General features: G+C 44.0%; 2 protein-coding genes across 2 annotated transcripts in view; both read left to right on the forward strand.

Annotated features, from left to right (window-relative positions):
• The window catches only part of LOC310761834 (uncharacterized protein), a gene marked incomplete at its 5' end in the record, with an annotated part of 70,590 nt that overhangs the window by 4,025 nt on the left and 51,154 nt on the right, over positions 1–15,411 (forward strand). The gene's annotated exons all lie outside the window — the stretch shown is intronic.
• LOC310760819 (uncharacterized protein) lies at positions 200–9,196 on the forward strand. Its single transcript, XM_083610001.1, has 2 exons — positions 200–435; positions 7,395–9,196. The coding sequence occupies exons 1-2, from the start codon at positions 402–404 to the stop codon at positions 8,651–8,653; spliced, it is 1,293 nt and encodes a 430-aa protein (XP_083466127.1). The 5' UTR covers positions 200–401; the 3' UTR covers positions 8,654–9,196.

Genomic DNA, 15,411 nt, shown 5'->3' on the forward strand with positions numbered 1-15,411 from the left:
CCTCCCACCAGATGTCAAAGAGAAAAATAACTACCAAACTTTTAGAAGACATCTAAAGGCAGCCCTGTTTAGGGAAGCTTTTAATGTTTAATAGATTATTGTATTCTGGTGTTTTGTTGGAAGCTGCCCAGAGTGGCTGGGGAAACCCAGCCAAATGCACGGGGTATAAATAAATAAATAAATTATTATTATTATTATTATTATTATTATTATTATTATTATTATTAACAGGAAGGATACCACAGAGCATTGTGTAGCAGATCATATTTCTGCTGTCTCAGAGGAGGACATTTCCCTTTTTCTTTTAGGGTCCATTGTGCTTTGAAGATGTTGCTGTTCGTTTCACGGACGAGGAGTGGGCGTTGCTGGAGCCTGACCAGAGAGCTCTGCATAAGGACGTCATGGAGGAGAATCGTGGGATCGTGGCCTCTCTTGGTAAGGCTCCCTGTGGGATCGTCATATCTGCCTGGAAATTCAAAAAATACCTCAATGTGACCAACCTCTTATATTTTCACAGAGCTCAACAGCGCCCCCTATAACACCTGGGGACCTAACGCCCCCACAATAAAGAGTAAATTACAGTTTTTTCTTTGAACAACCTTCCTCAAATTAATCCTTTTTCTACCACAATTGGGCTGGTCTGAACTTCCCAGGCCATCTTCAATGTCAGTTTCAGAATTGTTAGGAAAGCTAAGTAGTTTCAGGTTTTTGTTTTTGCTCCTGTCAGTCTTGGGTTGACCAAAGAGACGACTGGCAGCGAAGCTCAGGTGCTGCCAGCCAGAGAAGAAGCAGGCCTAGGGAGAGGAGAGTTAGCAGCGGAAGGCAGAGAGGAGGGGGAGAGGAACTGTCATCTGAGCTCTGAACAAAGGGGAGAAGAAAAAGGGAGACAGAATGACAGACAGCTGTGTGAGAGCTACAGGAGTGAGTCAGACGCTGGAATACAGGAAGCATTCTCTGTCAAATCTCCTAGGATCTGAAAAGTGGTCGAGACGCTCTAAAGATACTGGAAGAGAAGGTGGGGGCTTCCGTGCTGGGGAAGGGGGAGGAGCTCAGTCTGGGCAACTCCATCTTGTGGGGAGGACGAAGAGTAGAGGAGCTCCGTCCAAGTTTGTTGTTTTAGCAATAAATCTGAAATTATTAACAGTCTCACGTTTGTGGGAGAGACCAAGCCATAACAAGGAGTGACATTGGAGATGGAGGGGATGCCATGACTGGGCCAAACAAAATCCACCCCAGAGAAGAGCTAGGCTTATGGAATCTCAGGTAGTAGTAGCAGTGATGAGGATGATACAGTGTTACCTTGGTTTACAAACTTAATTTTTTTCCAGAACAGGTACCACTGTAGTAATAATAATAATTTTTTGTAATGGCTTGGCTCTCCCACAGAAGCGAGACAGCGGCAGTAATTAGCTCAGGTTTATTGCTCAAACACATAAATCACTCTGGAACTCTTTCACTCCGTGTCTGACTTCCAAGTTTGCAGTTGCCAAGTCTAAACTCCGCCCCTTCCTCTTCTTCCAACAGGGGGAAAAACCCTTTCGCGCCTGCTCTTTCCCTTCCTCTCACTGACCTTTTCGCGCCTTCTAGTTTTTGGGCTAGCTATTCCTGGCCTCTCCCCTTCTGTCTCTGAGCTAAGATTGGTATTTTGTGGATCTTTGCTATCTGCTGCCTTCTCTTTGTTCTCTGAAGCTCTGCCACTCGGCTGCCCCTCCTCCCTCTCACATTCCAGTGTCCTTATCTCTCTTTGCCTGCTTTCATACATTCCAGCCTCTGTCAGCTCCTGAACAAAGCTGACATTTTTATTTCTACCCTGCCCATCTGACTGGGTTGCCCCAGCCACTCTGGGCGGCTTCCAACACATATATAAACATGAAACATCAATAATAATATTCTGATCCCATATTAAAAGAACATTAACTTAAAATGAGCAACTTATACTGGTGGCCAAAATTGTGGAAACCTTTTGTGGAAAGTGTGTTTCTGAGGTTTGATGGCTCATAACACCACTTTTCTGTGGAGTAATGTCTGGGACGTGGGTGGTGCTGTGGGTAAAAGCCTCAGCGCCTAGGGCTTGCTGATCGAAAGGTCAGCGGTTCAAATCCCCGCGGCGGGGTGCGCTCCCGTTGCTTGGTCCCAGCGCCTGCCAACCTAGCAGTTCGAAAGCACCCCCGGGTGCAAGTAGATAAATAGGGACCGCTTCCTGGCGGGAAGGTAAACGGTGTTTCCGTGTGCTGCGCTGGCTCGCCAGATGCAGCTTTGTCACGCTGGCCACGTTACCCGGAAGTGTCTCCGGACAGCGCTGGCCCTGGCCTCTTAAGTGAGATGGGCGCACAACCCTAGAGTCTGTCAAGACTGGCCCGTATGGGCAGGGGTACCTTTACCTTTACCTTTTAATGTCGTTGTTGTTTTTTAATCGCTTAGTTGTGTCCGACTCTTCGTGACCCCAGGGACCAGAGCACGCCAAGCACTCCTGTCTTCCACTGTCTCCCGCAGTTTGCTCAAACTCATGCTCATAGCTTCGAGAACACTGTCCAACCATCTCGTCCTCTGTCATCCCCTTCTCATTGTGCCCTCAATCTTTCCCAACATCAGGGTCTTTTCCAGGGAGTCTTCTCTTCTCATGAGGTGGCCAAAGTATTGGAGCCTCAGCTTCAGGATCTGTCCTTCCAGTGAGCACTCAGGGCTGATTTCCTTAAGATTGGATAGGTTTGATCTTCTTGCAGTCCATGGGACTCTCAAGAGTCTCCTCCAGCACCATAATTCAAAAGCATCAATTCTTCGGCGATCAACCTTCTTTATGGTCCAGCTTTCACTTCCATACATCACTACTGGGAAAACCATAGCTTTAACTATACGGACCTTTGTTGTCAAGGTGATGTCTCTACTTTTTAAGATGCTGTCTAGGTTTGTCATTGCTTTTGTCCCAAGAAGCAGGCATCTTTAAATTTCGTGACTGCTATCACCATCTGCAGTGATCATGGAGCCCAAGGAAGTAAAATCTCTCACTGCCTCCATTTCTTCCCCTTCTATTTGCCAGGAGGTGATGGGCCCAGTGGCCATGATCTTCATTTTTTTGATGTTGAGCTTCAGACCATATTTTGCGCTCTCCTCTTTCACCCTCATTAAAGGTTCTTTAATTCCTCCTCACTTTCTGCCATCAAGGTTGTGTCATCTGCATATCTGATATTTCTTCCGGCAATCTTAATTCCGGCTTGGGATTCATCCAGCCCAGCCTTTTGCATGATGAATTGACGAAGCCAGCCGTCACAATGGCGCTTGTTTAGCATAAAATAAAGACACAGAGAGCCAGCAATATTTCCATGGACGGAGGGCAGCTCATTCAGACTTCTTCTCCTCTCCGGTCACTTTTTATTATCCTTTGTTCTCCCCAGCCGCATGGCTGCATTCCAATGTCTCACGTTACCTCATCCGGTCATGGCTTCCCCCCCCCTCGCCCCATTGGTCAATCACTTCTCAGAGGAAATACAACTCCTTTTAAGGTCAATACATTCTAATACATTGTAAGGCACGGACATGCTGGTCACCGAGGTCAGCAAGGCACCAGGTGGCGCTACAAGCCTTTGCCATGACTTCCTGGCTCCCACAATGAATTCTGCATATAAGTTAAATATGCAGGGAGACAATATACAGCCTTGCCGTACTCCTTTCCCAATTTTGAACCAGTCAGTTGTTCCATATCCAGTTAAAACTGTAGCTTCTTGTCCCACATAGAGATTTCTCAGGAGACAGATGAGGTGATCAGGCACTCCCATTTCTTTAAGAACTTGCCATAGTTTGCTGTGGTCGACACCGTCAAAGGCTTTTGCATAGTCAATGAAGCAGAAGTAGATGTCTTTCTGGAACTCTCTAGCTTTCTCCATAATCCAGCGCATGTTTGCAATTTGGTCTCTGGTTCCTCTGCCCCTTCTAAATCCAGCTTGCACTTCTGGGAGTTCTCGGTCCACATACTGCTTAAGCCTGCCTTGTAGGATTTTAAGCATAACCTTGCTAGCGTGTGAAATGAGTGCAATTGTGCGGTAGTTGGAGCATTCTTTGGCACTGCCCTTCTTTGGGATTGGGATGTAGACTGATCTTCTTCAATCCTCACTGCTGAGGATTCCAAATTTGCTGGCATATTGAGTGTACCACCTTAACAGCATCATCTTTTAAAATGTTAAATAGTTCAGCTGGAATACCATCACTTCCACTGGCCTTGTTATTTGCAGTGCTTTCTAAGGCCCATTTGACTTCACTCTCCAGGATGTCAGGCTCAAGGTCAGCAACCACACTACTTGGGGTATACGAGGCATCCATTTCTTTCTGGTATAGTTCCTCTGTGTATTCTTGCCACCTCTTCTTGATATCTTCTGCTTCAGATAGGTCCTTTCCACTTTTGTCTTTTATTACAGTAATCTTTGTACGAAATGTTCCTTTCATATCTCCAATTTTCTTGAACAGATCTCTGGTTTTTCCCATTCTATTGTTTTCCTCTATTTCTTTGCATTGCTCGTTTAAGAAGGCCTTCTTGTCTCTCCTTGCTATTTTTTGGAAATCTGCATTCAATTTCCTGTATCTTTCACTATCTCCCTCACATTTTGCTTGCCTTCTCTCCCCCGCTATTTGTAAGGCCTCATTGGACAGCCACTTTGCTTTCTTGCATTTCCTTTTCATTGGGATGGTTTTCGTTGCTGCCTCCTGTATAATGTTACAAGCCTCCATCCACAGTTCTTCAGGCACTCTGTCCACCAAATCTAAATCCTTAAACCTGTTCCTCACTTCCACTGTGTATTCATAAGGGATTTGACTTAGATTGTATCTTACCGGCCCAGTGGTTTTTCCTACTTTCTTCAGTTTAAGCTTGAATTTTGCTATAAGAAGCTGATGATCTGAGCCACAGTCAGCTCCAGGTCTTGTTTTTGCTAACTGTATAGAGCTTCTCCATCTTTGGCTGCAGAGAATATAATCAATGTGATTTCAATGCTGCCCATCTGGTGATGTCCATGTGTAGAGTCGTCTCTTGTGTTGTTGGAAAAGAGTGTTGGTGATGACCAGCTTGTTCTCTTGGCAGAACTGTATTAGCCTTTGCCCTGCTTCGTTTTGAACTCCAAGGCCAAACTTGCCAGTTGTTCCTTTTATCTCCTGACTCCCTACTTTAGCATTCCAATCCCCTATAATGAGAAGAACATCCTTCTTTGGTGTCACTTCTATAAGGTGTTGTAAGTCTTCATAGAATTGGTCAATTTCAGTTTCTTCAGCACCAGTGGTTGGTGCATAAACTTGGATTACTGTGATGTTAAAAGGTCTGCCTTGGATTCGTATCGAGATCATTCTATCATTTTTGAGATTGCATCCCAGTACAGCTTTCACCACTCTTTTGTTGACTATGAGGGCCACTCCATTTCTTTTATGGGTTTCTTGCCCACAGTAGTAGATATGATGGTCATCCGAACTGAATTTGCCCATTCCCTTCCATTTTAGTTCACTGATGCCCAGGATGTCAATATTCTTGCCATCTCATTTTTGACCACATCCAAGTTCATGGTTCTTACATTCCAGGTTCCTATGCAATATTTTTCTTTACAGCATTGGACTTTCCTTTCGCTTCCAGGCATATCCGCAACTCAGCGTCCTTTCTGCTTTGGCCCAGCTGCTTCATCAGCTCTGAATCTACTTGTACTTGTCCTCCGCTCTTCCTCAGTAGCATGTTGGACACCTTCCGACCTGAGGGGCTCATCTTCCAGCGTCATAACTTTTATATGCCTGTTGTCTTTGTCCATGGAGTTTTCTTGGCAGGGATACTGGAGTGGCTTGCCGGTTCCTGCTCCAGGTGGATCACGTTTGGTCAAAACTCTCCACTATGACCTGTCTATCTTGGGTGGCCCTGCATGGCATAGTTCATAGCTTCTCTGAGTTATTTAAGCCCCTTCGCCATGGCAAGGCAGTGATCCATGAAGGAGTTTTAATTAATTAAAATTAATTAATTTAATTAATTAATTAATTAAAATTGATTAATTAACATAATTAATTAATTAGCTTTAATTACGGCCTTACAATGCCTTCCCATGAAGTTTTTAGTTCTGCAGCTATGAGAATGTGAAACCAAGACTGAATTATTGCCTCTATTAATTGGGCTTTATTGCTGGGTTGCCTTTGATTAACAAGTTTCTTTAGTCGGCCCCATAGATTTCCGATTGGGTTAAAATCTGAGCTATTCCCAGGACATTCTGGCAGTGGAATAGAATTATCTTGAAAGCACCGCTTGCACACAGCAGCAACATGACATGGAGCTGAATCTTGTTGAAATAGAAAAATAAATAAATAAATAAATAAATTATATATATATATATATATATAAATGCTTCAGTATCAGGGAAAATATCACCTGTGAAACGCTTCAGTTTGGGCTAAGGTATTTCCCTTATGTATTTGGGGGCATTTACATTTCCATTAATGACGCAAATTCTGCCCACACCTTTTGCTGCCATACAACCCCAGATCATCACACTATCTGGGTGTTTCACGGTCGGTGTAATGCAAATAGGATGTAAATGTTCTCTGATTCTTCTCCTCGCGTATTTCATGCCATCACTACCAAGCAAGGAGATTTGGGTCTCATCCCTCCAAATAACACTGTCCCATTCTTCCACTGTCCACTTAACAAGGGTTTAGTCTTTCAAGCTTTGCTTGAGAGATAACAATGGCTTTTTCCTTAGAATTCGATCGTCACTTGCCTTTGTGCACCTTTTCCTGCCTTAACCAGTCTGATTTTTTAGTGACTGAGTCTCCATATACGTCTTCAAAAATATAGAAAGGCCAGCTTTGGTTATGTTTTCCACAATCTTTCTTCTAATTTCTTCATAACCGTAGCCCTGTTCACTTAACAGTACTATTTTACATCGCTTTCTGGGTGACCCGTCAACTCTTTGTGCTATTTCTTTAATTTTATTATGTTGTTCAACCTGACTAAATGAAAGAAGACAGAAAACCAACCAACTTGTTAGCAATCACGTAACACACTGACAAAAGTCAACCTAAGCAAGTTGTGCTTCCTTTTTCTGGTTTTTTCGCTATAATGTTTGATAGAATACGGGTAATCAAACAAACTTTGTTGAATTGCATTCTTGATTAAATTAAATTATCTTTCCATTGATATATAATTTTATAATATTACTCCAAAAGAAGCAGAGTTTTGAGCCATCAAGCCTCTGGAATTTTTCTCCAAAGGCTTCTGCAATTTTGACCACTACTCTATATCAAACAAAGCAACATTCAACAACACATCAGAATATCATAATAAATATGTTGGTTAATGACAAACAACACAGGTAATGAACACACACCCAACTCCCTTCAGTTCTTCTCTGAGGCTCTAACCCTTTTTGTCTGCATTGCAGATTGTGATGAATCGGAAATCGAAAACAAAGGTGACCACGATAAAATCCCCAGAGAAGAGAAGCCACGTGAAAATTTAGAGTGTGGAGAAAGCTGCAGTCAGAGCTCCCATTCCACTTCCCATCAACAAAATCTCATTGGAAAGAAACCATATCAGTGTGTGGAATGTGGAAAGAGTTTCAGGAAGAGCTGCGATCTCACTTGCCATCAAAGAATTCATACAGGAGAGAAACCCTATCAGTGTGTGGAATGTGGAAAGAGCTTCAGTAACAGCCGCAGTCTCACTTCACATCAAAGAATTCATACAGGGGTGAAACCATATCAGTGTGTGGAATGTGGAAAGAGCTTCAGTGACAGCCACAGTCTCACCTCCCATCAGAGAATTCATACAGGGGAGAAACCCTATCAGTGTGTGGAATGTGGAAAATGGTTCAGTCAGAGCTCCCATCTCACTGCCCATCAAAGAATTCATACAGGGGAGAAACCCTATCAGTGTGTGGAATGTGGAAAGAGCTTCAGGAAGAGCTGCGATCTCACTTGCCATCAAAGAATTCATACAGGGGAGAAACCCTATCAGTGTGTGGAATGTGGAAAGAGCTTCATGAAGAGCTCCCATCTCACTTCCCATCAAAAAATTCATACAGGTGAGAAACCTTATCAGTGTGTAGAATGTGGAAAGAGCTTCAGTCACAGCTCCGGTCTCACTTCCCATAAGCGAATTCATACACGGGAGAAACCCTTTCAGTGTGTAGAATGTGGAAAGAGCTTCAGTCACAGCTTCAGTCTCACTTCCCATCAAAGAATTCATACAGGGGAGAAACCCTATCAGTGTGTGGAATGTGGAAAGAGCTTCAGGAAGAAGTACATTCTCACTTCCCATCGAAGAATTCATACAGGGGAGAAGCCCTATCAGTGCATGGAATGTGGAAAGAGCTTTAGTCACAGCAGTAGTCTCACTTCTCATCAAAGAATTCATACAGGGGAGAAACCCTATCAGTGCATGGAATGTGGAAAGAGCTTTAGTCACAGCAATAGTCTCACTTCTCATCACATAATTCATACAGGGGAGAAACCCTATCAGTGCATGGAATGTGGAAAGAGCTTTAGTCACAGCAATAGTCTCACTTCTCATCACATAATTCATACAGGGGAGAAACCCTATCAGTGTGTGGAATGTGGAAAGAGCTTCAGTCAAAGCTCCAAACTCACTTCCCATAAAAGAATCCATTCAAAGGTCGGAAAAACCATTTTACAGCTTTAGGAGCTAAGAAATCTGCACCTTTATTACCTTGCGTTTGGCTGATTGACATCTAATGCCTTTTGAACATGTGGTGTTTTGTGTTTTTATGTTGTAACCATCCTGAGACCTGTGGGTGTAGGAATATGTGCCAATATTTAAAGACCTAGGCGTCTCCCCCCCATGAAATATTTAATTTGGCCTGTGGCGTTTGCCCTCCTAGGTGTATGGCATCATACTAGGTCATAAGGAAAGGGTTAACTAAGTGTAAAATGATTAACCAATAGGAACCCAAGGGGAGGAGTTAGAGTTGTTAAGAAGTGGGTCAGGAGTTAGAGAAGGGAGAGGGAGGATAAGTCTGTGGGTTGGGCTAGTTTGATGCGAGAGAGTGAGAGAATCTGTTAAGAGGAGTCAGTTAAACAGCTGGGATAATCAGTTAGAAGGTATTAGGAAGGTATAGGCCGGTAATGAAACTAAGGTTAAGAAACTGACAAGAAAAATTATCTCAAACCATAAACTTGTTAATGCTTATAAAATAAACTTGTTTATTTGGTTTAATGTTAACAACTGTCTAGATGCAGTGTGTACCTGAGAGAAACGGGTTGGTGGCAGCGGGGATGCTATCCAGTGGTGGCACAGGGATCAATAGACCGTCAAACGTCTGGGGACCCTGTGTGAACGCCACAAAAGTGTCGGCAGCGGTGGAATAACATCAATACGCCTGTGAGATCCATTCAATACCCTGTGGTGGGATATTTAGATTGCTGCGCCTAGTCACCAAAAAAGCGACGGCAGCAGTGGGATCCAAATCAATATGTTTGAGGCAGGATCAGATAGATACGCCTGTGTTGGGGAAAACAATACTCCTGGAGGGGGAAGGGTAAATCTGTGAAGTGATTACCTAGCCTGAGTGTGTAGTTGTAAAATACCCAAGGTAAGCCACAAAGCCAAAATAACAAGGAAAAAGAGAGCTCAAAATCTGTTCTGGCAGAGGGTTTAGGCTCGTGGTCAGAGGAAGTAAGCTTGAAGGGTTAGAGAGAAAACCCATAGCAGAACTTTGGGACCAGAGTCTTGAGAGAAGCCTAGCTAGAGGGAACGGTACTGAGAGGAAATTTCTCTTATTTTGTTAATTTACTGGCAATTCTCACTCATACATTATGCCGCCCAAAAAGATAAGAAACCCTGTGAGGGAAACAACTTATTAAAGTTCTGAAGGAGAGGAGAATGGAAATCCTCAGAGGGAAGAGCAGTGTTTAGTAAATGTAACTAACATTCAACCTGAGGCAGGAGGTGCAAAATTCTCTGAAGACTTTGTAAAGTGGAAGTTAGAACAAGAATATAAATTGGAATTAGAAAAGATTAGATCTGTACTAGAAATAGAAAGAATTAAAGCCTAAAGTGAGAACTAAAGAATTAGGGCTGAGCAGGAGAGCGAAAGAATGAGAGCTGAGCAGGAGAGGGAAAGTGAGAGTGAAAGAATGTAATTTCAGCTGGAGATGAGGAAACTGGAATTAGCAGCCATGGAAAATCAAAATAATAGTAATAACACCAGTAGTCAAACTCAAGTGAAGGTAGATTTAAAGCGTTTTCCTGTGTTTAAGGAAAAAGATAGCCCTGAGGCTTTTATTATATCATTTGAAAGAGCTTGTCAAGATTTTCAAGTGAAAGATGAAGATAAGATGAAGATACTTAGAGCCAAAATAAGTGGTGCATTAGCTGAAATCTATGCCCAAATGACTGAGGACCAATCCAAAAATGTTGATATGTTTAAGCAACTAATATATACCAGGTTTGGGATTACCCTAGAACAACTGAGAAAGAAATTTAGAAGTGTGACTAAAGTGAGGGAGGAGACATACGCTCAGTTTGGGGCTAAAATCTCAAACTACCTCACAAAATGGTTAGAACAGGAGAGGGCAGACTCCGTTCCAAAAATCAGAGAAGTGTTTCCTCTGGAACAATTTTATAAAATGATAAACGGCCAATTAAAATATCTTATAAAGGAAAGACACCCTCGATCACTTCAAGAAGCCGCTAACTTAGCTGACCGAATAAATGAAATAAGGGACCATAGGTTTGATGAACCAAGTTTTGGCGGGAAAGAAGAAGAAGAAGAGTTTGGATTTGATATCCCGCCTTTCACTCCCTTTAAGGAGTCTCAAAGCGGCTAACATTCTCCTTTCCCTTCCTCCCCCACAACAAACACTCTGTGAGGTGAGTGGGGCTGACAGACTTCAAAGAAGTGTGACTGGCCCAAGGTCCCCCAGCAGCTGCATGTGGAGGAGCGGAGACGCGAACCCGGTTCCCCAGATTACGAGTCCACTGCTCTTAACCACTACACCACACTGGTGTGGGGGACTACCAGAAATAGATTCCAACAGGCAAAGGGAAACCCATCTTCAGAGACAGACAAGGGAAATAGGCCATTGTCAAAAGGGCAAAATGACAAGGCCCAAGCAAAGACCAGTCTCACTGAGGAGAAAGGGTGGAAAACAAATTATACAAATCCCAAAGAACCGAAGTGCTGGGGATGTGGAAAACTTGGCCACAAAAAGTTTAATTGTAGAGCTGGAGGGGAAATGTCTGTCAATATTAGCCCTCCAAAAAAGACATATTGTATCAAAGCAGCTGAGGAGAGCCAAGCTAGTCAGGATAGGCCGAAGCCTGCTGAAGTGGTGGAGGCTAAAGTGGCACATTGCTATGGCATTAAACAAGACAATCTTGAAAAACGCTGGGGAAATTATTTGGATTGAAGGGAGGAGATTTCTAGGGTTAAAAGATACAGGCTCGCAAGTCACTATTGTCCACCCAGAGATAATCTGTCCCACCAAAATAATTCCAGGGAAAGTTATGCAATTAAAAGGAATTTCAAAGCAGCCTGAGGTATTACTTGTTGCAGAGATCCATGTTAAGTTCCAAGATTGGTCAGGACAGTGGCAGGTTGCCATTTCTGAGGAGATTCCCACTGCTGTGCTGATCGGATGGGATCTCTTAGAGCATGAACAGAGTTCTTTTGTAGTACTCACTCCAAGGGGGGTCAACAGTCACCCGATGCTGAGGGGAATGCTACTGTTGCCAAAGGAGACCTGAGCTGAGGAACAGATCTCTGAGGGGAGAAATGAAGCCCTGCTGGTTCCTTTTACAAAAAACCAAAAACCTAGTTTGGCCCAAGAACAGAAAGAGGATGCTGATTTAATTAATTGTTTTGAGGCAGCCCAAACAAAGCAGAAAACCTGGTATGATAAGGAAATTTTCAGTAATACTCCAGGTAGAGCTAAGGGAGTTGTACATCATATCGACACCGGGGATGCCGAGCCCATTGCTGTAACCCCCTATAGGATAACAGGAGAATATGTGGGGAAAGTTAGCAATGAGGTAAGGGAGATCTTGAAGGCAGGGATCATAACCCCTTTGGAAAGCCCCTGGGTAGCATCCAAAGTGTTGTTAGACAAACCTGAGGGATCTATCCGATTTTGCCTCTATTATAGGAAGCTGAACCATGTCACTAAAGCAGATGCATATCCAATGCCACATTTAGATAACCTGATTGAAGCTATAGGCCAGTGTCATTACATCACCTGCTTAGACTTAACAAAGGGATACTATCAAGTAAAAATGGACCCTAGGAACCAGGAAAAAACTGTGTTTAGAAGTCACATAGGGCTGTTTGAGTTTAAAGAATGCGCCAGCCACTTTTCAGCGACTGGGGGACAAAATCCTGAACGGATTACGAGGGTTCACAGTTGCTTATTTAGACGATATTGCTGTGTACAGTCCAACTTGGGATAAACACAAAGAGCACTTGGGGATAGTGCTACAGCGAATTAAAGAGGCGTGCTTAACCATCAAAGCTAGCAAATGCCAGATAGGGGGCTCGATTATTCAATACCTGGGACACATGTTGGGAGGAGGAGTGATGAAACCTTTAGAGACAAAGGTAGAAGCCATTTCAAAATGGCCTACCCCTACCTCCAAGAAGAAAGTCAGAGCTTTCCTAGGACTAGCCGGTTATTATCGAAAATTTATTCCAAAATTTAGTGAGTTAGCAGCGCCTTTATCTGACGTAACTCAGAAGAAGGAGCCAGATAAGGTTAAATGGACAGCAGCGTGTCAGCAGGCCTTTGATGCCTTAAAAAGCGCCTTGACGTCAGGACCAGTCCTTGTTGCTCCTAATTATGATCGTGAGTTCGCCGTCTTCACCGATGCCTCTAATGCCAGGATCGGGGCCGTACTGTGTCAACAGGGAGAGAAGGACGACCTGCGTCCGATCACCTTCATAAGCAAGAAATTACTTCCGAAGGAAAGACATTTTCGACCATCGAGAAGGAATGCCTTGCCATCGTGTGGGCATTATAGAAACTGAAGCCGTACATCTGGGGCCGAACTTTTAGCTTATGTACTGACCATTCACCCTTGCTGTGGTTGAGAACAATGAAGAACAGTAAGTTGATGAGGTGGGCCCTATCGCTGCAAGACTTTAATTTTACAATTAAAAATGTAAAAGGGTCCCTGAACACCATTGCAGATGCCTTATCAAAAAGACCTGCGGTTGAAAGTTAACCAGTGCACAGTTATAATTTTTCTGTAGTTAACTGAATACCTAAGATATATCAGGTTTTATGTATAAATGTATATTTTGCCAGAACAAAGTAATTGATGTACCAATGTTATGTGGGATGTGAAGGGTGTAATAACAGATTAGTAAATGTTTATTTGCATTAGATATGTAATGCTGATTGATCAGGAGAATAACTACTGTAATTTTCGCTCCATAACACACACTTTTTTGCTCCTAGAAAGTAAGGGAAAATGCCTGTACGTGTTACAGAGCGAATGCACTGGACTGGAGCCCTGGCTGCCGTCAGTCAAGCAAAGCGTCTGTCCTCACTTTGCTTGCTTTAAAGCAACCTACGGAGGAGCTGGGGAGGAGGGAGGGAAGGAGAGCCATGGCAGCAAAGCGGGCAGCAGCCGCTTACACAGGAGGAGGGACAGACGGGAGCCATATCGAGCCGGAAGGAGGCAGGCGGTTAAACGCCAGCAGGCGCTTTTAAAAGCGTTGCGTAGCCAGCAACAGCTGCTGCAGCCTCAGCTAGCAAAGGTCCGCATGCTCTCTAAACGGAGCAATGAGGCTGGAGAGGGACGGCAAGGCACAGGAGGGGTTGGATCGGGAAGGGAAAAAATTAAGCAACCAGCAGCGAAAAAACCCCCAACCTCGAGCTCTGAGCCATGAGCGCAGTGAAAACCAGGAAGTAAAAAAAAAAAGGCTGGGGAAGGCATGGGATGAGGGAGAGGGGAAAACTATGCAAATCCCCCGCTGTCTCAGCTGATCCGCTGGAGACGGGAGCTGGAGGTGCTTTTTTACTTCTGCAGCTTGTTTTCAGGCAGGATAGATTTGAGCATTGTCTGGGTCCTAGTGCCCCTACTGCTTTTTTGTGCTCCATTCTATTGCTGCTGGTGGCTGCTTATCACTCAAACTGAACCTGATACTAGTAGCCACGTGTACAAACAAAGTAGAAGGCTGCAAGGAGGAGCACTTTTACACAGCTAATGGCGAATCCCCTGCAATCCAAGTCCTCCTCACTTGCTCAAATCTATTCTGCCTCAAAACAAGGAGCGGAAGGAAAAGGCGGCAAACTGTTAAATGGAAAAAACCCCAGGCACAGGGCAAATACCTTAAGTATACCTTTAAAGCAACAGTGCTCTTTCCCTCCCTCCTCCCCGCTCAGCTCGCCGAAAAGATCCTTCTCCACCCACCCCACGAGTGTTCCTTGTCCCTTGAGTGCTTTTCCTTCCCTCCCCACTTAAAACGTGGTCACAAAGCACGGATCCACATGGATCCTCAGGATTTTTGCACTGGGTCACCCCAAATTCACCATCAGATCACATGTCTGTGGCCACAGCATGAACCACAAAAATCATACATCCACTGTTTCGTTTAGAATATTTTCTTCTTCTTTTCCTCCTCTTAAAAACTACGTGCGTCTTATGGTCAGGTGCGTGTTATAGAGCGAAAAATACGGTAGGTTAAGTTATCCCTCCTGAGTCAATCTTCTTAAGGGGGGAGGTATGTGGCGTTAGCCCTCCTAGGTGTGTGACATCATACTGGGTCATAAGGAAAGGGTTAACTAAGTGTAAAATGATTACAAGGCCACCCCCCAGGTTTGTTTGTGTTTTTCAAACGCAACCTTTTATTATTCCGCAACTTACCATACAATTTCTCTTTCAATTTGCCCTCTTAAAAAAAAAAAAACGCACAAAGGAGGAAAACAAAATACAAGAAAATACAAATGTGGACAGGTCCAATCCTTACGGGCCAAACTTGGGTCTCCAGCAACTCCCGGACTACAGTTCCCATAATCCCTCCCCATTGGTCCTGCTAGTTAGGGATGATGGGAGTTGTAATCCAAAACCAGCTGGAGACCCAATTGGCTTTAAAGGGAAAGTAGGCTGGCCCTGTGACACCCTCTGCTGGCCAAAAGCACTGCCCCAGAATCTGAACCACCCCCAGTACTGCTAACTGGAATTAATAGAGCACAAAACTGAAGTTTGATCTGCACTTCAACCTAAAGGGAGCTTCTAGGTGCTTTCTGCGCCACCTAGAGTACCCACAGAATTGTGGCGTCTACTGGCAACACACAGAGGAGAACAAATGAAAGACAAACACAAGGGGCAGGAAAAAACCTGGAAAGGGCCATACCAAATGGACATCCGTTGTGAAGAGGTCACTTTTCCCACTGCTGAACAATGCCACAGGTAGAGGAGATGAAATGCTAGAAGTGTTC

This window comes from Podarcis filfolensis, assembly GCF_964270895.1.
Source record: "Podarcis filfolensis genome assembly, chromosome: 4".
Lineage (NCBI taxonomy): Eukaryota > Metazoa > Chordata > Lepidosauria > Squamata > Lacertidae > Podarcis > Podarcis filfolensis.

Bases quoted from the DNA above. Each gene is read 5' to 3' on its own strand.
- LOC310760819 (XM_083610001.1), top strand. From the start codon at position 402: ATGGAGGAGAATCGTGGGATCGTGGCCTCTCTTG. The intron at 436-7,394 runs GTAAGGCTCCCT...TCTGCATTGCAG, and splicing joins TGGGATCGTGGCCTCTCTTG to ATTGTGATGAATCGGAAATC.